This window comes from Staurois parvus, unplaced genomic scaffold (assembly GCF_062004578.1).
Source record: "Staurois parvus isolate SC_StPar_1 unplaced genomic scaffold, SC_StPar_1.0 ptg001133l, whole genome shotgun sequence".
In the NCBI taxonomy this organism is placed as follows: Eukaryota; Metazoa; Chordata; class Amphibia; order Anura; family Ranidae; genus Staurois; species Staurois parvus.
In genome coordinates this window covers 4,054,881-4,079,966 of record NW_028318929.1, presented here as the reverse complement: position 1 = coordinate 4,079,966, position 25,086 = coordinate 4,054,881, and the positions used below count along the sequence as shown (strand labels likewise).

The following is a 25,086-nucleotide window of genomic DNA, read 5'->3' as shown; positions in this document are numbered from 1 at the left end:
TGAAACTGTACACAGGTGCCTCCCGGACCTACGATACATAAATCTGCTCAGTATGCAACATTGTGGAGGTGACACCACATAGTAGTATCCTGTTCCGCCAGTCCAGCTTGACTCTGCCACCCATCTCCCAGTGACAGAACGGGTCCCACTGAGAACCTGCGCAGACCCCACGCGTGCACATAATGAATTATTTTTTTCTCCCGTACCACTCGGCTGGGTCCCTAAGGTCTCTGCCATGCAGGTCTAGTCCCAGTTGCTGGGGCACTGGCCACTCAAGGTAGGCTGTGAACCGCTCCCCTCACTATACATGAGACTCATCACCCTTACCGGTACCGTTCTCCTGCTGTCTGGCTGTCATATCATCCTACTCTTGTGCTTGTTGCCCCTAACAATGGCATGTCAAAACTTCACCCAGTGTGTGCATTACAGCCCTGTTTCTCTATACGCCATTACCACCATGCACCATTTTAAGTAACCCCAGACCTGGCATGACAAAAGTTTCAATGGGGCAGCACAGTGGCTAAATGGTTAGCACTTCCGCCTGGCAGTACTAGGGTCATTGGTTCGTTTCCCCAGCCATGGCACCACCTGCTTAGAGTTTGCATGTTCTCCCTGTGCCTGCGTGGGTTACCTCCCACACTCCAAAGACATGCGGGTATGTTAACTGGATCCTGTCTAATTTGGCCCTAGTGTATGCATGAATGTAAGTTAGGAACCTTAGATTGTACGCCCCTTTAGGGTTAGGGACTGATGTGCAATATATATGGAAAGCGCTGCGTACATTGATGGTGCTATATAAGTACCTGTAATAATAATAATTTACTTACATGACTTCAGCATTACAGCCAAAAGAACTACAACAGTCTTTCCCTATCTCAGGCTTGTGGCTGCCCCCAGTGTACCTGCACAGGCAAGAGTCCATACAAAGCAGAGTCCACAGTGGCAGATCTCCAGAACAGGTGTTTTTCTGGGAGGACTGCAGGTTCCAGCAATTCCCCGACATGGTGGATGTGACAGAGGAAGGCTTGCACTGCTCACCCTTCTCTCTTCTCTGTGAGCAGCTGGAGAATACATGCTGTGGGTTGTTAGTGTCTTCTCTCATGCTGACTGGGCAGAGTCCTCCCACCCTTTGTTATCAGCACAAGGAGAGAGGCAGAGCTCAGTAGAAAGTGCGGGAAACATGTGAACTGTTTCATTCCGAGCTGGGGCAGCATCTTCTCACTAACCAGCATTTCAACCTGCTTACACATTGGCCACATACAGTATACAGTGCAGTGTTCCAGCAGCAGTATGGGGACTTCCCGTCCCAATCCTGGAACAAAATCAAATCAGGCTGAGTGCTGTTCAGCCATTTGTAGGAAGCACCGAATGAATACAAGGCTTCCTCAGATTGGCTGAGGTGGAGAGCAAGATGTCATCTGCCTGCCTCTCCATCTCAGCCAGTCAGAGGAAGCCTTGTATTCATTTATAAAATGCAAAGTTTCTTGTGAATTGCATAGTTAGTCTGGCTGAAAAGAGACAAAAGTCCATCCAGTTCAACCATATGGCTGAGCAGCGCTCGGTCTGACTCAATTTTGTTCTGGAAGCGTAACGGGAAGTTCATGTACCACTGCCAGTACACAGCCCTGTATACCGTATGTAGCTAATGCAACATACAGTTTATATTGCGATGACAGCTGGCGAATTTCTTACATTTCTTAGTAATGGAAATAGGGGGGTTTTATTGGACCATTGAAATTAAACTTATAGCTAGACTTTAAGGTGTTAAACATCTTTTATCCCTGCAACAAACATATGAGCAAAAAAAATATATAAAGTATACACACAGCAAGAAAAGTTACATTTCAGCAAAAATATTAAGAAAAAAATAGCCAATGATAGAAAAGAGAATTAATTTAGGCTAGTTGTGGCTAACAGGTTAATTACAGATTAAACCAGAAAATATTTTTGTTTTGTCCAAGAACATGACCAGAGGTGTAAATGTTTGTGAAATCACTGTTTTAATTGCTTAATCTGATTACCTTGTTAGGTGATTTGATGTGAAGTTGATTGTTCAAGAACATAACCAGAAGTGAGAAATTTGTGGAGTTATATAACCCAGCACCTGTGTTGTAGTGAAGCCTGGGACAGGTGTTAGTCAGCCGATTGTTATTTTTTGTTAAATTTTTAAATCATTGGGGTGGATGTATAACAATGGCATTGTACAGTTGCAAGAAAAAGTATGTGAACCCCTTGGGATTACGTGGAGTTTTGCATGAATTGGGCATAAAATGTGCTCTGAACGTCATCTAAGTCACAACAATAGAAGAACATAGTCTGCTGAACTTAATACTACACAAACATTAGATGTTGCCATGGTTTAATTGCACATAACATGTAAACATTCACAGTGCAGGGAGGAAAAAGTATGTGAACCTTTGGACTTAATAACTGGTTGACCCTCCTTTGGCAGCAATAACCTCAACCAAACGTTTCCTGTAGTTGCAGATCAGACCTGCACAACGATCTGAAGTAATTTTGGACCACTCCTCTTCACAAAACTGTTTCAGTGTAGCAATATTCTTGGGATGTCTGGTGTGAATCGCTCTCTTAAGGTCATGCCACAGCATTTCAATGGGGTTGAGGTCAGGACTCTGACTGGGCCACTCCAGAAGGCGTATTCTGTGCTGTTGCAGCCATTGTTTTGTTGAATTACTTGTATGCTTTGGGTCATTGTCCTGTTGCATCACCCATCCTCTGCGGAGCTTCAGTTGGCGGACAGATGGTTGTACGTTTTCCTGCAAAATGTCTTGATAAACTCTGGAATTCATTTTCCCATCAATGACAACAATCCGTCCAGGCCCTGAGGCAGCAAAGCAGCCCCAAACCATGATGCTCCCTCCGCCATGTTTCACAGTGGGGATGAGGTTTTGATGTTGGTGTGCTGTGCCTTTTTTTCTCCACACATAGTGTTGTGTGTTCTTCCCAAACAACTCAATCTTGGTTTCATCTGTCCACAGTATATTCTGCCAGTAGTGCTGTGGAACATCCAGGTGCTCTTTTGCAAACTTCAAACGTGCTGCAATATTCTTTTTGGACAGCAATGGTTTCCTCCGTGGTGTCCTCCCATGTACTCCATTCTTGTTTAATGTTTCCTTATTGTAGATGTGTCAACAAAAATGTTAGCATGTGCCAGAGATTTCTGTAGGTCTTTAGCTGACACTCTGGGATTCTTCTTTACCTCATGCAGCATTCTGCGCTGTGCTCTTGCAGTCATTTTTACAGGATGACCACGCCTAGGGAGAGTAGCAACAGTGCTAAACTTTCTCCATTTGTAGACAGTCTGTCTTACCGTGGACACATGAACATCAAGGCTTTTGGAGATAGTTTTGTAACCCTTTCCAGCTTCATGCAAGTCAATAATTCTTGATCGTAGATCTTCTGAGAGCTCTTTTCTGCGAGGCATGGTTCACATCAGACAGTGCTTCTTGAAACCAGTAAACCCAAAACAGGTGTGTGTTTTTTAAGGGCAGGACAGGTGTCAGCAACACATCCAATATCATCACACTGATTGGAGTCAAGGTTGGCTCACTACTGGCTCCAATTAGCTCTGGGAGAAGTCATTAAGCTAGGGCCTCACATACTTTTTCCTCCCTGCACTGTGAATGTTTACATGTTATGTGCAATTAAACCATGGCAACATCTAATGTTTGTGTAGTATTATGTTCAGCAGACTGTGTTCTTCTATTGTTGTGACTTAGATGATGTTCAGAGCACATTTTATGCCCAATTCATGCAAAACTCCACGTAATCCCAAGGGGTTCACATACTTTTTCTTGCAACTGTATAAGGGTGACAAATGGTGCTGAAAGTCCTCACCCTTGTTTACACTGGTTTTTCCAGTTTGATATAAACAGCGTCTTTCATGTTTGTTACAAGTCAGTTGTCCTTAGATGAGCAGTGAATGGTTTTCAGTATAATAGAGCAAGTCCATCTGAAAGTGACCAACTTCTACTAGTTAATCCATGAGTTGGATGAGGAGAACCTTCATAGCTGTGACAGCACTGTTAAGTTGACCATACAATATACAGTACCTAATATATATATATATATATATATATATATATGGTATATACACATATCTGCATACTCAGCCTTAAGTTGGCCATACAATATACAGTACCTCATATATATTTATAATATGCACATACCTGTGTAAGCCGTGCCCCAGAAATAGACAGTGTGGTTATTTCAAGGAGCACAATAGGACGATACTTGATCAAAAATGAGCTGCATGGTTGAGTCGCTAGTAAGAAGTCTTTACTGTGCCAACCACAGAAAAGCCCAGTTACAACATGCCCAACAACACCTTCACACAGTTTTGTTCTGCTTCCCATGCCTCGGTATCTCAGTATCCTGCTCAGTGCATCCACATGAGAGCTAACAAACTCATTGACTATTTATATACAGACACCAATTGCAATTTAAAAAGCCACAGATGTGGGAAATTAACCTTTAATTTACATTTTAACCTGTGCATGGCAGTAATCTTTGGTAAAACTAGAAAGTTTACAAGTTTTTACTTATCCCCCATTTCCTCCTCTTTTAACAGCTTTTCTCAACCCTTTTGCCCCAGGGGAACCATTGAAATACTTTTCAGGTCTGAAAGAAGCCCTGATAAAATCAATTCATTTGGGGTAATTTGGAAAATGCCCCTCACGTTGATGGTCAGTGGTAGGAGTGCACCCCCTTACAGCAGTGGTCATAATGACACTTTTGCAGAAAGCTAAAGAGACCATAAGCGTCCTGTCCCTCACTCTCCCAAGTGGTGTTGACCCCAGGATTATGCACATGTCATTGTAGTGCTCCTCACGTTTAGCTTAGGGGAGCTAGACAGGCTTTTAGTCAGAGGCTGAGTAGTGTGGTTACCTCAGGACAGGCTGGGGAGGTTATGAGGGTCAGAGCTTCTGGAGTCCTCCCACCTCTCCAGAACCCTGAAAACATTCTGAAGGAGGGAAGCAGGAGGGGGGGGAAACTCAGGTCTACATACTTGAGGGACTTTGGCCAATAAGGAGTTAGTCAGTGTCGTGTGGAAGATGGAGTGAGAGCCTGGAATGGGGAGCCTGGGAGGGGGCTGATGTAGGGGCCTACCTACAGGCAGGTGCTGGACAGGAGGATCTCTCTACCTCAAACATCCCCTGAGAGAGGACAGCTTTGAAAGCAGGGATGGAGTCAGCCTATCGTAAGGCCTGGAAGCAGCCATCAACCAAAGTAGTTTACAGGAGAGGAACAGTGAGTGATCCTACACCCCCTGGGCAGTCAGGTGGGAAACCCAACTAGCTCCTCACCTGGGACTGGTTTACGAAAATGGCAGATTCTGGGTCCCCTTGCCCTGGGATTCCCTCAGGCAGCTGGGTGAAGACGAGAATTCATCTGGGGTCTGAGGTGGTACACCAGGAGGGCTGGAGAGCTCTCAGAGAAGATAATTCTTTGTTTTTGGACTTGTACATATTTGCTAAGAAGGTGTCCTTATGTTTTCTTGGGCATCCCATACACCATTCAAGCTCATCCAAGTTCAGTACCCCTTAATAAAAAAAAAAGAAACAAGCTCAAGGACTACTTACTGTCTCCCGTGTGCAAGTGTGGAAGAAAATGTGTGTTGCCTGGCTGTGAAGGACTATTGGGGGACCCACAAACTCAGCAACTCCTGAGGAGGTAGTGCTGCGCCATCATATGGGAGGTCAGTTAGCCACAGCTCAAAGAACCCCTAGCAATCTCTTGAGGAACCTTGGTTGAGAATAATAAAGCTTTTCATACTCAGCCACTTCCCAGTAGAAAGAACATCATCTGAACAAAGGTTTTCCTTGGCAAAGCTCTTCTATATCTCATAGTTTTGGTACACCTTATCTTGGCACCTGTCCATTTACGTGCCTGTTAGAAGTTGCACATGTACCTGAAGGTTAATCAACAAAAAATTTCATCTTGGCACTGATCTTCTTGGATAAAAATAAAAACTTTACCTTATATACACTCTAAACATAGAAAAGCAAACGACTTGGTAATGCTAACTTCTTTACACTTCTTAATCTAAGCTAAATCTTTGCCACATATGAATCAGATCCCTTCTCCCACCTCAAATACCATTTTTTTGCAACAAACTACTTTGAAGAAAAATATGTAATCATCCTTTATATTTCAATGCACCAAATGTGACTTTTTCTCTTGGACCGCTTATCTGCATTTAACAAAGTTGACCACCTTCTATTGCAAACTATACATTGTTCTTTTTTTTGTCATATGCTTAATTCACACTCCCAAGAAAACATGTACTCTTCTCTGTTGGCATTCTTTACAAATGTATATCTTGCTTAGATCTCCCAATGTTATGGGCACCTGATTATCATACCTATATGAGCTTGTTGGATATTCAATTCTGAAACCATGGACATTAATATGGAGCCCCACCACCACCACCATCCTTGTAGCTATATCAACCTCTATCCTACTTTGGAGGCTTTCCACATGATTTTGGAGCGTCTGTTCCCATTAAGCCAATAGAGAATTTGTGATGTTAGGTACTGATGTTTGCCAAGAAGACTCGGACCTCCATCGCATTCCAACTCATCCCAAAGATGTTTAGTAGGGTTGAGGCCACCTGAGCTTGTTCATACTAGACTCATTTGCGAGCCAGGTCTTCTTTTTTTTGTCTTTATAGAGCTGTTTTAGTGCTGTTATTTGTTTTAGCAAGCAACCAGCTCAAATCTAACTGTCTAAACCAGGGTCCTGTGGGGCTCTAGGGTTCCTCCACAGGTTGCTATGGGACCTCCCATCAGAGTGTGCATGTATAGTTCTAGGGCCAGCTGTATGACACCAGCAATGTTTTTAACTGTCTGTAGGGGTGGCATTCTGACATCCGCTATAAGGGGGTCATTCTTCCTTTTGACTACCAATGTAAGAGGCCTTTTTCTCCACAGGTTAGCATATTTTCCATTGAACCCCAATGAATTCGGTTCAGTAAGGGTTTCCTGAGACCTTAATACTATTTAAGGGATTCTTTTGAGTTAAAAAGGATGAGAAATCTCAACTAAACTGTCGCTGTGTGTTGTACCCTTCAACATTAAGCCCTGGTTTACATACAGTTGCAAGAAAAAGTATGTGAACCCCTTGGGATTACGTGGAGTTTTGTATGAATTGGGCATAAAATGTGCTCTGAACGTCATCTAAGTCACAACAATAGAAGAACACAGTCTGCTGAACATAATACTACACAAACATTAGATGTTGCCATGGTTTAATTGCACATAACATGTAAATATTCACAGTGCAGGGAGGAAAAAGAATGTGAACCTTTGGACTTAATAACTGGTTGACCATCCTTTGGCAGCAGTAACCTCAACCAAACGTTTCCTGTAGTTGCAGATCTCCTTTAAAGTATAAGTTCACCTTTGGAACATCTTATATCTTACACCCTTTTTTAGGGTGAAACATGTAACATGCCCCATAGCTGCAGCCACGCCAGCCGCCCCACCCTCCCTCTCCCTGTGATGGATAGTATGAGAAGTTTCCCCATGTTATCCATCAAATTAGAAAACAAAGCAGCCATGCAGGGCTCTGCCCACACATGCTTTGATCAAAGCCTGTTAATCAGGTATGGGCCAGCCACACACTGCTGAACTTTACAAATTTCAATCTGCTTTGGACCCAGACAAAAATTTAACAATAGTAAAAATCTTCTGTTGCAGTGGGGCTATCCCCGTACTGCAAAGGTTAAATGCACAGGATGGACAGGAAAAGCAGTTCTAGTTGCCCGATCCTCTGCTACCCCAGCAGACGGCTCTCCCCTATGCTCCAGCTGTGGACTATTCCTTGGCATCCTCACATCCATTAAAGAGCCATTGGCCTTACCTCAGTCTTGATGACATCAGAGGGCATCGGACCACCACAGCATAGGGGAGAAGAGGCTGTGGGAACAGTCATAGTAGCACTGAGGAGCCTTCAGCAGTAGAGGATCAGGCAAGTAAAATTACTTTCCTAGTTCTTTGGATGTAAATGCACATTTAATCTTTGCAGTACAGTGAACAAGGGAGGATTTTGACTTTAAATTAAATCAATCCACACTACTGCCATTGCTCTAAAATCTTTGTTTTATTAAATCGACCACAGTAAAAACATCACAGGTACAAAGGTTGACGCGTTTCGGCTCAACAAGCTTTAGCCATAATTCATGTAGCACCTTCTTTTCTTTTTTCATTTGAAGGATTTTGACTTTCCCTGGACTAGCCACACAACAGTAAACTTTTTTCACCTCTGAATTATGACATTTGTTATTTTTTAGTAGTGGTAAAAAAAGGCACTTGTGGAATTATCCATTCATTTTTCTACATAATAATTCTTCATGATCATCGTAACAGGGGGCATGGCAGGGGTGTATCCTTTGCCTACATGGTTTGATCTACAGGATGTCCTCCTTTCCCGTCTCTCCCAAGTTCCGAGCTATGGTCTAAACATGGTCTGTGACTTTTTAGATAGTAAAGACAGGATCAGGATGACGGCACCTTTTAAACAACCCAAATCCGTAATGCGGTGCTCTACATGAATGTATTATTATGGGTTTATATATGCTTTTTCTTCCTTTTGGATCTCTTTTTTATATCTCATCCTTTTGTTTATCCAGGCTAGGTATGATGATATATAAATTTGTCAATGATGATATCTTGCAAAGGATACATGATATGTGTTTGAATAAAAAGTCATTCACTGTAGCTTAGGGTGTGGTTGCTATTATCCCTATTTCCAAGACCCCTGGTTCACATATGAGCGGGTGGTGCCGCTGCGGATCCGCACAAAAATCCGTGTAGCCGCACCACCCACACAGAAGAATGTGGACCCGTGGGCGGTGCCAATAATTCTAATGGCAAACCACCCACACTGGAAATCGCAACTGCACTGGGAACTGAGGTTCCCGTGCGGGCTGCGGTTTCCAAAGAAGTGCAGGGACTTCTTCCCTGCGTGTCCCGGGGCACGGGAGTCCATTCAAATGAATGGGCTCTCGTGTCCACGCAAATTGCGGCCCGCACGGCCGCATATATGTGAACCGGGGGTAATAGAGAGAACTACATCTTACATTTAGTGGGATTTTGAAGGCAACCTTGGAGTGCACACAAAGAAACCAATTATTTAAAACATCAACATTTTATTTAAACAAATTTCTTTTGTTTGGCAAATCGGCACATATCGGGTAGACATTGCATATAAACCAATATAAAATACAACAGTTTTAACTCATTCACCTAACTTAAAATTATAGTTGTTGCAATATGTATCCAGTGGTATCCCCCAAAGCTGATTTCCATCTTGCAACCTCAAGGTTTGACTGCAGATATATTCAGCCTGGGCAGGAGCGGACTGACCATTCGAGCACTCGGGCACTGCCCAAGGGCCCGGGGTCAGTAGGGGGCCCCATGAAATGCCCCTGGTACCTTTTATAGGCTTTTTTGGGTGTGCTTTGAGTGTGGGCAAGGACACAGGGGCCTCATGGTCCCCTATTGCCTGCTGGCCTCAGGAGTTGTCAGCCCGCCCCTGAGCCTGGGATAAAAATGATATGTGTTTGTGTATATTTGAATATTTTTGGTAATTTATATGATGATTTATTTGTATATATTGTTATGGCGTTTACATATAGAAATTCGAGGCTCTGGTGAAACGGGTTGTCCCTCGAAATGCATCGACCTTTACAAATTGATCTCAAGGCCATATGAACTTCAGATGACTAACTTGAATATATGTTTTTAAAGTTTTTTTTAAATATTTGAAATTTGTGGAATAAAGTATTCATATTTTTTTATATTTTCATTGATTGTTTATATTGTACCATTGGAGATATGTATATAAAGTACATTAGTATAACTGAATCTGTAATAGCAGCTCTAATGTATTGTCCCTTTAATGCATAATTCTAGTGAGTGGACACCTATGACATGAGACACCACACCCATCCAGAGCTTTGAGCAGTTTTAGAATCATGCAGATGCCTTGTGGATGAAGTCAGCTGCCCAAATGAAAAGCATGGTGAGTAGCAATCATACTTCCCTTACAGTACACTAAAAGTTAACTGCTTGTTGTTTTCCCGAAGATTTCTCTGCAGATGCTAGTTCTCCTTAGTAGAGAAAATAATTTACAGAGAGCGGTAATAGAAAAAAAGACAAAGTCATAGTTAACGTTTTTTTTAATGTGGGTGGAAAGGCTCGGAGAGATCCTTGGAACAAGTTGGAAGGATGAGTCGTAATACTGCATACTTCACTTTAATTTGATGGACTGTGCTTGGAGCTTTCTAGTGCTGGAAATTTTTGAGATTCTCTGGCAAAGGGGAATCTCCCGAGCCTGTTTGTGAAAGGGGAGGGGGGTTCTGATTTTTTTTTCCCTAGGCTCCTTAGAAATAACAATACACAAGGGAAGCAACCGATGCGCTTTCAGTGGCAGACAGGGGTGACACAGCAGACTGTAAGAATTTTTCACCAATGTAATAAAATGGATGGATGGATGAGTATTTTATGTTTTGTCATATTGTTTACCTTCTAAGATATTCATTTGATTTAGATGTTGTATTAAATACTAAAAGGCGTAATTGAAGGATAACGTTACAAAATTGAAGGCAAAAAAGGAAAGGGGTTAAATTGTTTCAGTTATTTAGCTTCTTCCTCTGTAAGATAATTATGAGTTAACCACTTGCCCTCTAGAGGATTTACACATCCCCCCCCTCCCCTTCATGACCAGGCCATTTTTTGCGGTACGGTGCTGCATTACTTTAACTGACAATTGCGCGGTCATGCAACGCTGCACCCAAATGAAATTTACGTCCTTTTCACCCGGGGCAGCAAGGCGGCTAAATGGTTAGGACTTCCGCCTGGTAGTACTAGGGTCATTGGTTCAAATCCCAGCCACGGCACCACCTGCCTGGAGTTTGCATGTTCTCCCTGTGACTGCGTGGGTTTCCTACGGGTACTCCGGTTTCCTCCCACAGTCCAAAGACATGCTGCTAGGTTAATTGGCTCCTGTCTAAATTGTCCCTAGTATGTGTGTGTATGAATGTGAGTTAGGGACTTTAGATTGTATGCCCCTTGAGGGTTAGGGACTGATATGAATGTACAATATATGTATGTAAAGCGCTGCGTAAATTGACAGCGCTATATAAGTACCTGAAATAAATAAAATTAATTGAGCTTTCTTTTGATGGTATTTGATTGCCTGTGCGTTTTTTTTAATTTTTTCCACTATAAAAAAAAAAGACCAACAAATTTGAGAATAAAAACAATATTTTTGACTTTTTTTCTATTAAACATGTCCAGTAAAAAATAATTAAAAAAATCAAATTTCATCACAAATTTAAGCCAAAATGTATTCTGTGACATGTCTGTGCTAAAAGAAAAATCCCAATACATGTAAATTAATTGGTTTACGTGAAAGTTATAACGTTTAAAAATGGCGGTATATATACTGGAATTTTGTTTCTTACTAGTAATGGCGGTGATCAGCGACTTATAGCGGGCATTCTGCCCCCTGCCCGAAAATACAAAATCAAGTTTATATACGTGATTCTGAGCACCCCTGCCGCCCTGCAGCAGTATATCTGCTATAGGGGGGTCAGGATGTAGTTAAAGTGGCATTAAAACCAAAAGTGAACATGTATCATATTGCAGCTTACAAATTCATTGATGTGATGGCTGCATTGGTTTTCTTTTTTAAGCTTTTTCAATTTTTAACTGGTGATCCCGCTAGTGAGTCTGTTTTACAAAAAAACAAGCTGTCCTGCAAATGTAGCAGTTACAGGGATGAGGCAAACCATGTAACACTGGCAGGGGTGCTTACCATGATCAGCTTTTATTTATGTAAAACCTTTATCCCAAATGAAAATAAGCTGTTTGCTGTAACTGCTTATAAAGTATTAGCCGGAGTTTGGCTTCAGTTTGTTAGTGTATTTAAATCTGCTAATACATCTAACTCTTCCCTGCTGCCCAGTCTGACAATACTGCTGTCCATAGGTGCCCCCTGTGCTCCTTCATCCAGAGTGGGGGTGCTCTAATACAGGAGGTGTGTTACTGGCCAGATCACCAGGTGAAAACGGGGGGGAAGCCTAAGAGAAGAAAACAGCAATCACATCTAGTTGTTGGTAAACTGCAATAAATTACATTATTTCCTTGGATTTATACTACTTAATTGCAATGGTATATCTGGGACCTGAGGTACCAAGGTGCAGACAAAAGCGATATCGTTTTCAAAAAAAGTGGGTGTAACCATGCCACACCTGACCAAGAAAATGTTCCAAGAAAATAAAGTGTATGAAAACATAAACAGTTGAACAGAGTTGGCAGCACTAATATGTAAAACAGTTATGTAAACACATAACCAGGTGTGTCCTCCCAAAAAAATGAAAAAATAAAAAAAAACAATGGGGTTACATCACCATGAGCATAACCTACTGCTGCATCAAAAATAACTGCAGGCACTGCGCTGTAGCCACTTTGTAGTTTATATTTAAATAAAAATAATAAAAAGAAAAAAAAATAGGTAGAATATTTTTATAAAGCAGTGAATGGGGCTTTTACCAAACATTCACTGGTGGTGATTCAATCACTGTTGTTTAACCTCCCTGGCGGTCTGATTATTTCAGATTTTTTGTGCTGAAAGCGGTACCATTATTTTGCATGGAAATATGTAGTTTTTTTTATTGTAGGCCTGTAATTTTTAGGAATAACTCACTGAAATCTGTCCGAACAAGAGTCTAGTAAACATCCCGGGTATGATAAAATTTGAAACACGAAATCATAAATTATAATTTAATAAATAATCATAAAAATAATATAATAATAATACATTTAATTCAATAATATAATCAAACCAAAAACACTGAAATTTGAAATAGAGCGCCAAGTTCACACATCACTGAGCAAAGTCGCAAAATCGTTTTCAGTGTCTGATGACGAATTTCCCCACGAATCATCACTCAATTCTGCAAGTGGTTCTGATTTACTATCGCTGTTCTCTAGCTGATCTAAATCCGCTTTTTTAAAATTTCCTGCCGCCGGCGGCGCCCGTACGTCCCGACGTCACAGGGACCGGAATACAGAAGCCGGATGCCGGCATCAGCCGGAGGAGATGGCCGGGGACGCTGCAGGGGACACATCGCGGGAGCGAAGGACAAGGTAAGCTCTGCAGGGACTCCCTATGCAGCGCCGCATGATAAGCTTGAGTGTAGCTTTGGTACAGACATTTTACCCCGAGCTACACTCAGGAATACCGCCAGGGAGGTTAACCACTCGCCCTCCGTAGGATTTACCCCCCTTCCTGACCAGGCCATTTTTTGCGTTACGGCGCTGCGTTACATTAACTGACAATTGCACGGTTTTGCAATGCCGCGCCCAAATGAAATTTGCGTTCTTTTTTTCCCATGAATTGAGCTTTCTTTCGGTAGTATTTGATCGCCTGTGCGGTTTTTTTTTTATTTTTTTTGCGCTATAAGCAAAAAAGACCAGCAATTTTGAGAAAAAAACTATATTTCGGACTGTTTGCTAGTAAACATGTCCAGTAAAAAAAATGTGAATGTTCAGTAAATGGCACATTTAAAACTTTAACCCCTTCACGCCTAAGGGTAAAACAAATCTAAATGCCTCAGCACAAATTTGCACCGTTGACGTGTGTTAGTAACTACTTTGTACATCCAGGTGAATTATACCACATTTTTTTAAGGGTAAATTGGGCTTTCATTTGGTGGTAAATGGTAATGGATATCTCCTGATTTTTTTTTATTATTATCAAAGGAAAATTGGCCCAAAATAGTAAAAAAAATCATTTTTTTTCATTTAGCTGTGTTTCTTTTTACTACATAACCTACCACCAAAGAACAACCCAAAATAAAATTTCCAGCTATTGACGATCGCAGCGATACCATATATGTGTGTTATTTATTGTTTGTACCCGTAGTACTGCCCAGAAATAATAGCGCACATTTTTTTTTTTTTTCCCTGAAACACAATGACACCAACACCAAATCCTGACCTTTGACTCTGACCTTTTGACCTTGAACTTTGACCATGACCTTGACCCAAACACTTACCCTGGCACTGAACTAGATCAAACCTTGATTTAGGTATTTTCTCTTATTCTTTTTAATATTTATCTTTTTTCTTTTTTTTTTTTTTTTTACAAACATTTTTTTCCTCCTCTATGCCAGGAGTTAGAGAGATACAATGTATCTCTCTCTTCCATTCATAGAGAGAAAAAAAAACACAAGGGGGCCGGGCTGTACAGTGACTGATCACTGTGATAGCCAATCAGAGGGTATCACAGCAATTATGTGACCCGAAATCAGGAGTCTCGGGTCCCGATCGTTAGAACGGGACTCGGGGCTCTCAGTGACACCCCGGTCTTTGTGCTGGGATTGTGTTGTGCGGCACGCTCCCAGCAGAAAGACAGGTATGCAAATATGCGGCCCCACGAAAAAGAGCCCAGTTCTGTGAAGCCGCATATTTGTGTTACGTCGGCGTGAAGGGGTTAAGAATAAGCCCCAAAGGGAGGGAAACCCAAATTGTAGAGTTGTCATTACAGCAAAATGTGAGGGCAAAAATCTCCAATGGAAACATATGTTTCTATGACAAATCTCCAAGATGGGGATTCCTAGAGATTCCTTCACTATGCATTTAGCTAACTCTGCATCTGTGGCTAACTTTAAAAAGAAGTTCATTAACCACTTCAATACCGGGCACTTATACCCTCTTCCTGCTCAGGCCAATTTTCAGCTTTCAGCACTGTAGAACTTTGACAATTGTGCGGTCATGCAACACTGTACCCATATGAAATTTTTATCATTTTGTAAACACAAATATAGCTTTCTTTTGGTGGTATTTAATCACCACTGAGTTTATTTTTTGCTAAATAAAACAAAAAACACCTGAAACTTTTAAAAAGAAACACACTTTTCTTCGTTTCTGTCATAAAATTTCGCAAATAACATTTCTTCATAAATTTAACATGTATTCTGTTACATTTATTTGGTAAAAATAATAATAATTGAATTTGTATTTTTTTGTTTCAAATGTTTCTATTTCTTTATTTTTTATTACATTTCTTTTTTACTATTTTATTTTGCAGCACACTGTGACCAAAGCAATACAATATTAACATAGTAACACTGAACTACCCTGGGCAAGTAATCAGGAATTTTTTTTTAACACATTATGATTGCCAATACCAGTGTATTTCATTGATATTTGCAATCAATGTTACTGAATGAAACTAATTCATTCAGTCTTTTGTTGTGATTAGCTGTGATTGGGCAAAGCTGATCACATGATACAGATGGGCTGTGACTGGCCCTGTCTGTATCATATGATTGCCTTGACCAATCACAGCTAACAACATAATTGTATACAATGGATGGTAAACAGGAAGCCATCTATTGTATATAATTGACATGTGATCTGCTGTGATTGGTCACATGATACTGGCAGCGGGCCAGTGTAGTGATATGTCATTGGCTGTGTCCTGTGGACAGAGCCGGTGACAGATTGCGCTGCTGCGTGACCGTGTGAGTGGCTCGTTTTGACAGGACATCATATGACGCCCAGTAACAACAGCGAGTGTCCCGCCCGGCCTATAGCAGATTGATGGGCGGTGTTAAAATAGTTGGGGACTACGTGCCAACCAGCAACTGCTGAGACAATGAACATCATAAGTGTAACACACAACCCAGCACACAGAGTGTAGTTCTATCTCCTCCTCTCCTACTCCTCCTTTTGTCAGGGTCCCCCAAGGTTCTGTCCATGGACCTCTCCTATTCACCATCTACACTTCTTCCTTGGGTCAGCTGATAGCTTCCCATGGTTTCCAATACCATTTCTATGCTGATGACACACAAATCTCTCTCTCTACTCAGCTCACCCCATCAGTTTCCTCATGTATCACCGATTTACTAACAGACATATCACACCAGACGTCACACCACTTCATAAAACTCAAGTGGAAATAAGGTGGGGGTGAGCAGTGCCAGGACTAGAGGTGTGTGGAAGGGGCGGTGTTGGGGGCAGTGACGAGCAGCGATCTCCTGTATGGCTTTTGATGAAGCAGCTGGAAGCCGCAGGAGGGAGAAGAGGGGAAGCGGCTTCCAGTTGCTTCATTGAAAGTCATACAGACCGCTGCTTGTCACCGCCCCACTGCTACACAGAACATACTTGATGGTTCAGTTTTCTTTCTGCCCCCCCCGTGTTCTTCTCAGTGTCCAGCCCCTCCCTCCATTCTCCGCACTAAGGGAGAGAGGCTGGATCTGCTCTGCATCCCTCTGTGTCCGCCCACACTCAAGTCCGTGCAACTTCAGAGGATGTGTGGGCAGGAAACTGAATACAGCAGCCGACAGCTCTGATGCTTCTGACTGAGTGATGTAAGTCCAACCTCAGTTCCTTCCACCCCTTCCTTCCAACCCTTCCTCCCTTCCTTCCACCCCTTCCTCCCTTCCTTCCACCCCTTCCTCTCTTCCTTCCATCCCCCCTCCCTTCTTTCCTTCCTTCCACTCACCCTTCCCTATCTTCCACTGCCTTCCTTCCACCCACCCCTCCCTTCCTTCCACCCCTCCCGTCCTCCCTTCCTTCCACCCCTCCCGTCCTCCCTTCCTTCCACCCCTCCCGTCCTCCCTTCCTTCCACCCCTTCCTTCCTCCCCCTTCCTTCCGCCCTCCCCTTCCTCTCCTCCCTCCCCTTCCTCTCCTCCCTCCCCTTCCTCTCCTCTCTCCCCTTCCTCTCCTCCCTCCCCTTCCTCTCCTCCCTCCCCTTCCTCTCCTCCCTCCCCTTCCTCTCCTCCCTCCCCTTCCTCTCCTCCCTCCCCTTCCTCTCCTCCCTCCCCTTCTTTCCTTCTACACACCTCTTCCTTCCACACACCCCTTCCTTCCTTCCTTCCACACACCTCTTCCTTCCACACACCTCTTCCTTCCTTCCTTCCTTCCTTCCTTCCTTCCACACACCTCTTCCTTCCACACAGCTCTTCCTTCCTTCCTTCCTTCCTTCCACACACCTCTTCCTTCCTTCCACACACCTCTTCCTTCCTTCCTTCCACACACCTCTTCCTTCCTTCCACACACCTCTTCCTTCCTTCCACACACCTCTTCCTTCCTTCCACACACCTCTTCCTTCCTTCCACACACCTCTTCCTTCCTTCCTTCCTTCCACACACCTCTTCCTTCCTTCCTTCCTTCCTTCCACACACCTCTTCCTTCCTTCCTTCCACACACACTCCTTCCTTCCTTCCTTCCTTCCTTCCTTCCTTCCTCACACACCTCTTCCTTCCTTCCTTGCTTCCTTCCACACACCTCTTCCTTCCTTGCTTCCTTCCACACACCTCTTCTTTCCTTCCTTCCACACACCTCTTCTTTCCTTCCTTCCACACACCTCTTCTTTCCTTCCTTCCACACACCTCTTCTTTCCTTCCTTCCTTCCTTCCACACACCTCTTCTTTCCTTCCTTCCTTCCACACACCTCTTCTTTCCTTCCTTCCTTCCTTCCTTCCACACACCTCTTCTTCCCTTCCTTCCTTCCACACACCTCTTCCTTCCTTCTATCCACCCCACCCCTCCCTTCCTTCCTTCCTTCCTTCTACCCACTCCTCCCTCCCTTCTACCCACTCCTCCCTCCCTTCCGTCTTTCTATCCATCCCTTCCTTCTAGCCACCTCTTCCTTCCACCCACCCCTCTCTTCCTTCCATCTACTCCTCCTTCCCTTCCTTCCACTCCTCCCTTCCTTCCTTCCACTCCTCCCTTCCTTCCTTCCACCCCTCCCTTCTTTCCAACCACCCTCCCTTCCTTCCAACCACCCTCCCTTCCTTCCAACCACCCTCCCTTCCTTCCAACTACCCTCCCTTCCTTCCAACCACCCTTTCTTCCTTCCACCCACCCCTCCCTTCCTTCCACCCACCCCTCCCTTCCTTTCTTCCACCCCTCCCTTCCTTTCTTCCACCCCTCCCTTCCTTTCTTCCACCAACCCCTTCCTTTCTTCCACCAACCCCTTCCTTTCTTCCACCAACCCCTTCCTTTCTTCCACCAACCCCTTCCTTTCTTTTACCAACCCCTTCCTTTCTTTTACCAACCCCTTCCTTTCTTCTACCAACCCCTTCCTTTCTTCTACCAACCCCTTCCTTTTTTCCACCCCTCCCTTCCTTTTTTCCACCCTTCCCTTTCTTCCTTCCACATTCCACACCCCCCCCTTGCCTTTCTTTCACGCACCCCTTCCTTCCACCCACCCTTCCCTTCTTTCCATCTACCCTTTCCTTCCTTACTTCTTTCAAGGGGGATAAGTTGGTGGGGGAGCGGTAAAAATTCAGCTGTGCTGCGAGCTGATACCCCACCAGAAAAATAAATTATCTACAGACCTGGCTGTACCATATATTTGTATGAAAAAGTATTCTGTTCTCTTTGTATTGCTTTCTTTGTGTGAAATCCCTGGTGTTCCTGCCAGTCCCTCTGTTTTAGACATGTACGATTCGTTTTATTCCGAACAGAAATATGGGTGAAATTTTTGTTATTCAGAGCATCGAATGTATCCAAAGTACATTAGTAATTAATTTAAACGAATCCAAAATAACAAAACAAAATTTTGTCTGAAATAAATTATCCAAATTCGAAACGAAATCAAGTTAGAAAACAAATTAAAAATATAAACATATTGCTGACTATGGCTGATTTCCTTCAAAGACTGTGTGCATTAGAATATAGCCATTTTCCAAAATTTTAATTTTGAAAACAATAGAATAGAATAGAACAGAAAAGAATAGAAAGGAATAGAATAGAAAATAATAGGATAGAAAAAATATAGCAGTCTTCCGACGTTTGAATTTCTGAATTCGAGTTACAAACAGAATAGAATAAAATAGAAAAAATATAGCCCTCTTCCGAAATTTGAATTTCAAGAAGAATAGAAAAGAATAGCATAAAATAGAATAGAAAATAAAATAATTTTAATAGAAAGTAAAGGAATGGAATAGAATAGAGTAAATATAGCCATCTTCCAAAATTTTAATTTTTAAAACAATAGAATAAAACAGAAAATAATAAAATAGAATATAAAAGAATAGAATATTAAATAAAAGAATAGAAAAGAACAGAATTGAACAGAAAAAAATAGCATGGATTAGAATAGAAAGGAATAGAATAAAATAGAATATAGCCATCTTCCGAAATTCGAATTTCGACATTCAAATTTTGAATAGTCGAATAAATTAGAACATAGCCGTCTTTTAAAATTTGTCATTCGAATAAAATAAAAAGAATATAGCATCTTCCGAAATCTGAATAGAATAGAATTGGCTATTCTTTCCATGAATTTATTTTCAATATATTTTCAATTCAAATTAGATTCAAATACTTCTAATCTGTTGGAAAATGTCTCATCCGGTCAAAAGAGAAAACATGAAACTAAACCAAACAAAACATACTTTGTTACTAAAGCAATGAAACAAACTTTGTAACTTAACAAATCATTCCAAAAAAAAACATGTCTTCTACTGCGCTCCCCTTTTAAAAACTGACCATACTAGGCATGCAAGCACATCCATCCCAGCATGGCCAGTCTTTTGGCTGTGCTGAGAACTGAACCCACTCTCCTCCAATGATCAGGCTTGTGCTGACACGTCCCCCCACCGACACAGCCATTCCGTGCGTGCTGCTGTTTCTCTCCCCCCCCCGGCTCTCTGAGCTCCTTATGTAGCTGAGAACAGAGGGTATGTGATCACTTCTAGAAAGAGGAAGAACGTATTTATAATGTTTTTATATGTAGACACAAATGTTTTGCCTTTCATTTGTATTTTAAACTGAGCTTTAATGTGAGGGTTTAAAATGAGCTTTACTAGGTTGATGCACTCTACAATTTGACCTCCCCACATTTCTTCTATTTTTACAACCTATTAGTGGTTGGCAAGCTGAGTTTATTGGTTTCTACTTTGGGCTTTATCTCATTTACATCAAATAACAAAGAATACAGCCAGAAACTATACAAAGTATCACTTGCAAGAAGTTTGTTACTCTACCCAGGGACGGACTGACCATTTGGATACTCGGGCAATGCCTGAGGGCCGGGGGTGAGTAGGGGGCCCCATGAGATGCCCCTGTTACCTTTTTCATAGGCTTTTTTGAGTTTGGGCAAGGACACAGGGGCCCCATGATCCCCTATTGCCCGGGGGCCCCATGAGTTGTCAGTCCGCCCCTGACTCTTCCAATGTGTGCTGATTGGGGAAAACACAACCTTTTATTATGGCATCTTTTGAGACTTTAATGAGACTGTGTTCCACGGTGATGTTTCGCTTCAGCCTACAATCTTACAAAATGGCCTTGTTTTTCATTGTCTGATATGGGTTCTACCTACTTTCAGAGAATACATAACTAGGCCATTAGCAGGGCCATCTTTAATATTGATTGGACGCTGGGCAATATTTTATTGGGGCCCTCCCCAGGCAATTTCGCTCTCCACCTGCTGTGAGACGTACAATAAATGTTAGCTAGACTGCAGTTTACTGCAGCAGATCAGGCAGCCATTGCGATTGTTTGCCGAAGGTTACAGCATTTCATTAACACTCACTGATTGGTTGCTAGAGGTTATAGCATGCATTACGGCTCACTGGTTGGTTGGTAGAGGTTACTGTTCATCATTACTACTTACTTATTGGTTGCTAGAGGTTAACATGGCAATTTCTTTATGAAGGGGCCCCTGGACTGAAGGTAGCAGTCTTCCTATGGAGGAGCCTCTGGAATGGAGGTTGCAATCTCCTTATGGAGGGGCCCTGGACTGGAGGTGGCAATCTCTCTTTGGAGGGGCTCCTGGATTGGAAGTAGCAGACTCCCGTATGGAGGGGCCCCTTTACTGGAGGTTTCAATCGCTCAAAGCAGCTACCCCTTGAGCCCACGTTGCTCAGGGTTGCCAACAGTATATTTAGTATTGGCAGCCATTTCCACCAAAAGACACTGGCAACGTTGGGAAGGTGTGCGGGGCAGTGTTTCTGCACTATTTTCATTGTACTCTGCACTTATTTGCTATCCCAGAGGCTTCCATTCTCATGTAGGAGAGGCCCCTGGACTGGAGGTGGCAATCTCTCTATGGAGGGGCCCCTGGACTGGAGGTGGCAATCTCTCTATGGAGGGGCCCCTGGACTGGAGGTGGCAATCTCTCTATGGAGGGGCCCCTGGACTGGAGGTGGCAATCTCTCTATGGAGGGGCCCCTGGACTGGAGGTGGCAATCTCTCTATGGAGGGGCCCCTGGACTGGAGGTGGCAATCTCTCTATGGAGGGGCCCCTGGACGTGGCAATCTCTCTATGGAGGCCCTCCATAGAGAGACTGCTAATTCCAGTCCAGGGGCCCCTCCATAGAGAAATTGCCATTTCCAGTCCAGGGGCCTCTCCTACTGTAGGGTGACATTATAATGGGATAGCAAATCAGTGCAGAGTGTAATGACAATAGTGCAGAAACACTGTGCCCCCTTCTCCTAGGGCCTTCCCAATGCTGCCAGTGTCTTTTGGTGGAAGTGGCTTCCAGTACTAATTATACTGGCAACCCTTGGCAGCATGGGCTCAAGGGGCAGCTGCTTTGGGCCCCACAACTGTTGTTTTGTTTTTGTTCATTTAAAGGAACTTTTAAAAAGACTGGTCTCTTTATTTTTTACTGAATTTAACCCTTTAATGAACAGGTAGGGGTACAAGTACCCCTTACTCATTTGCAGGGGGGAGCAGTATCAGGGTGCCCCCTTATGTAAAAAGGGGTACCCTGATGCTAATAAGCCTCCCTCCCCGCAGACCCCCACAACCACTGGGCCAGGGTTGTGGAGAAAAGACCCTTGTCCCCAACGGCATGGGGACAGCATTCCCATGCTGAGGGCACGTGGCCCGGTAATCCACAGGGAGGGGAGGTGTTCAATTGCCCCCCCCCCCTTCCTGCCCTACCATGCCTGTGCTTGGATCAAGGGTCTGGTATGAATTTGGGGGGGGGGGGACCACAAATGTTTCCCCCATTCTTTGGGGGTGGAGTTCCCCTTAAAAGTCCTACCAGGCCTAAAGGGCCTGGTAGGGCTTTTAGGTGGAAGTCCACGCACTTTTTAAAAAACATTTTTTACTGTGGGATCCCTCCTAACCTTCTTACCAGACTTAAAGGGCCTAAAGGGTTTTGCTGTTCCGTATTTTTAATGTATTTTTAAATTTATTTTTATCTGTTTTTTTCGGGTAGAGTATTCTCCCTTCTGTCTTCGGCAGGGTCCAGTAACACACTGCATAAGGCTGTAAGCAGCCTTAAATAGTGTGGGGTGGGGACTGTGCACTGTGAGAGTGCAGTGCATTGTGGGGTGCTTGGCGGATGAACAGTTGGTGGTTCCTTCACACCCTAACCCCTCAGATTTATTCTTGACTAGTGGAGGATTGGACCCTGCTCTAAAAATTCAAATGATATGCACCTGTCACACAGTGTGTTAAAAAATGGGTCTTGGGTGTTGGTGCTTCTGCACTGTAATCCCTTACAGTTGCTCTTGATGAGCACAGGAATTGGCACTGCTCTAAAAAACTGAAATTATATGCACCTGTCACACCGATGTGGAAAAATTGGGCCTTGAGCGTTGGTGGTGCCTAAACATTGTAACCCCTCACAGTTACTCTTTGTGAGCGCAGGAAAGGACCCTGATGTTTAAAATTGTTAACAATTAGAAATAAAATTGTAAAAAATTTAAATTGGATGCACCTGTCACAAAGATGCATAAAAATTGGGCCTTGGGTGTGAGTGGTGCCTGAACACTGGAAACCCTCACAGTTACTCTTTGAGAGCAGGAAAGGGCCCAGCTGTTTAAAATTGTTAAAAATTAGAAAATAATTGTAAAAAATTTAAATCAGATGCACCTGTCAAACAGGTGCAGAAAAATTGGGCCTTGGGTGTTGGTGGTGCCTGAATGCTGTAATCCCTCATAGTTACTCTTGCTGGGCGTAGGAAAGGGCCCTGCTATAAAATTTGTAAAAATTGTTTATACCGTATTTTTCGCTCCATAAGACGCACCTGACCATAAGACACGCCTAGGTTTTAGAGGAGAAAAACAAGAAAAAAAATATTCTGAACCAATGGACTGCAGACACAGTACAGGGGATGACCAGAGACTGCGGGCACAGTACAGGGAATGGCCAGAGACTGCGGACACAGTACAGGGAATGACCAGAGACTGCGGACACAGTACAGGGAATGACCAGAGACTGCGGACACAGTACAGGGAATGACCAGAGACTGCGGACACAGTACAGGGAATGACCAGAGACTGCGGACACAGTACAGGAGATGACCAGAGACTGCGGACACAGTACAGAAAATGACCAGAGACTGCGGACACAGTACAGGGAATGACCAGAGACTGCGGACACAGTACAGGGAATGGCCAGAGACTGCGGACACAGTACACGGGATGACCAGAGACTGCGGACACAGTACAGGGAATGACCAGAGACTGCGGACACAGTACAGGAGACGACCAGAGACTGCGGACACAGTACAGGAGACAACCAGAGACTGCGGACACAGTACAGGAGACGACCAGAGACTGCGGACACAGTACAGGGGATGACCAGAGAATGCGGACACAGTACAGGGAATGACCAGAGACTGCGGACACAGTACAGGGAATGACCAGAGACTGCGGACACAGTACGGGAGATGGCCAGAGACTGCGGACACAGTACGGGAGATGGCCAGAGACTGCGGACACAGTACGGGAGATGGCCAGAGACTGCGGACACAGTACGGGAGATGGCCAGAGACTGCGGACACAGTACGGGAGATGGCCAGAGACTGCGGACACAGTACGGGAGATGGCCAGAGACTGCGGACACAGTACGGGAGATGGCCAGAGACTGCGGACACAGTACGGGAGATGGCCAGAGACTGCGGACACAGTACGGGAGATGGCCAGAGACTGTGGACGTAGTACAGATGACCAGAGACTGCAGACAGTGCAGGGGATGACCAGAGACTGCAGACAGTGCAGGGGATGACCAGAGACTGCAGACAGTGCAGGGGATGACCAGAGACTGCAGACAGTGCAGGGGATGACCAGAGACTGCAGACAGTGCAGGGGATGACCAGAGACTGCAGACAGTGCAGGGGATGACCAGAGACTGCAGACAGTGACGGGGATGACCAGAGACTGCGGACCTTTGGGGAGGGAGGAGGAGTGGGTACCTGAATTTGACAGGTACCCGCTCCTACTTCTGCGGAGTTGTCCTTCCTTCTTCTTCCCGCGGCGGCTTTTGTGACAGCCGGGTGCCCACTGCGCATGTGCGAGAAGCGCTTTGTGAATGGCCCGGAGCCTTCTGGGACCTGTCATGTGTCCCAGAAGACGCCGGACCATTCACAAAGCGCAACGCTTCTCACGCATGCGCAGTGGGCACCCGGCTGTCACAGAAGCCGCCGCGGGAAGAAGGAAGGACAACTCCGTGGACCTTGCTGCTGACCGCCCTCCCTAACAAGGCCAAAACATTGCCTTCCACATGGTGGTACAGAGCTGGAATGGCCTTACGTGAAAAGAAATTTCTTTTTGACACCTACTACTGTGGTACAGCACATTCCACGAATTCATGGAAGGGGGCAGAGTCCAGCAGCTGGAAAGGCAGCAGTTGTACCGCTAGCAATTTGCCAAGCATTTAGACGTTGAGCATGTGGATGGGTGGGACAGTATCTTTTTTTTTTTTTTTAAGGTTCAGCAACTGGGGTAGTGAAATTTGACTGGTGAAATCAACAGGTAGTGTACAGCTAGCAGATTTGGTGCAAGGACCTGTTGCACCCATTGTTATACTATCATCTTTCTCAGTGGAGGTCGTTGAGAAGAATTGAGGTTTAGTATTGGTAGAGATCTCAGATGCGGAGCAAGGAGAAGTCTGCACTTTGTGGGTCTTTCAGGTGCTGTTGCCAACGGGCTGCATGGAAGGTCTTATCAAGCATGTGGTGCCCAAGCAGCTGGTGTTTTGGCCACGCTTGATCCGTCTCAGACAGAGACTGCAAACAGCAATGCTGTGATCTGCTGCTTGTGTCGAAAAAAGCCCACACCAATGAACTTTTGGAAGTC

General features: G+C 44.0%; 1 protein-coding gene across 3 annotated transcripts in view; it reads left to right on the top strand.

Moving 5' to 3' along the window:
- The window catches only part of LOC149439365 (N-acetyllactosaminide alpha-1,3-galactosyltransferase-like), a 104,728-nt gene that overhangs the window by 42,516 nt on the left and 37,126 nt on the right, over positions 1 to 25,086 (top strand). For all 3 annotated transcript variants that reach the window (XM_089659149.1, XM_089659150.1, XM_089659148.1), the window contains one exon: positions 9,939 to 10,047. In XM_089659149.1, the coding sequence (XP_089515275.1) occupies positions 10,018 to 10,047 (30 nt within the window). In that variant the 5' untranslated portion in view covers positions 9,939 to 10,017. The remainder of the gene's footprint in view (positions 1 to 9,938; positions 10,048 to 25,086) is intronic.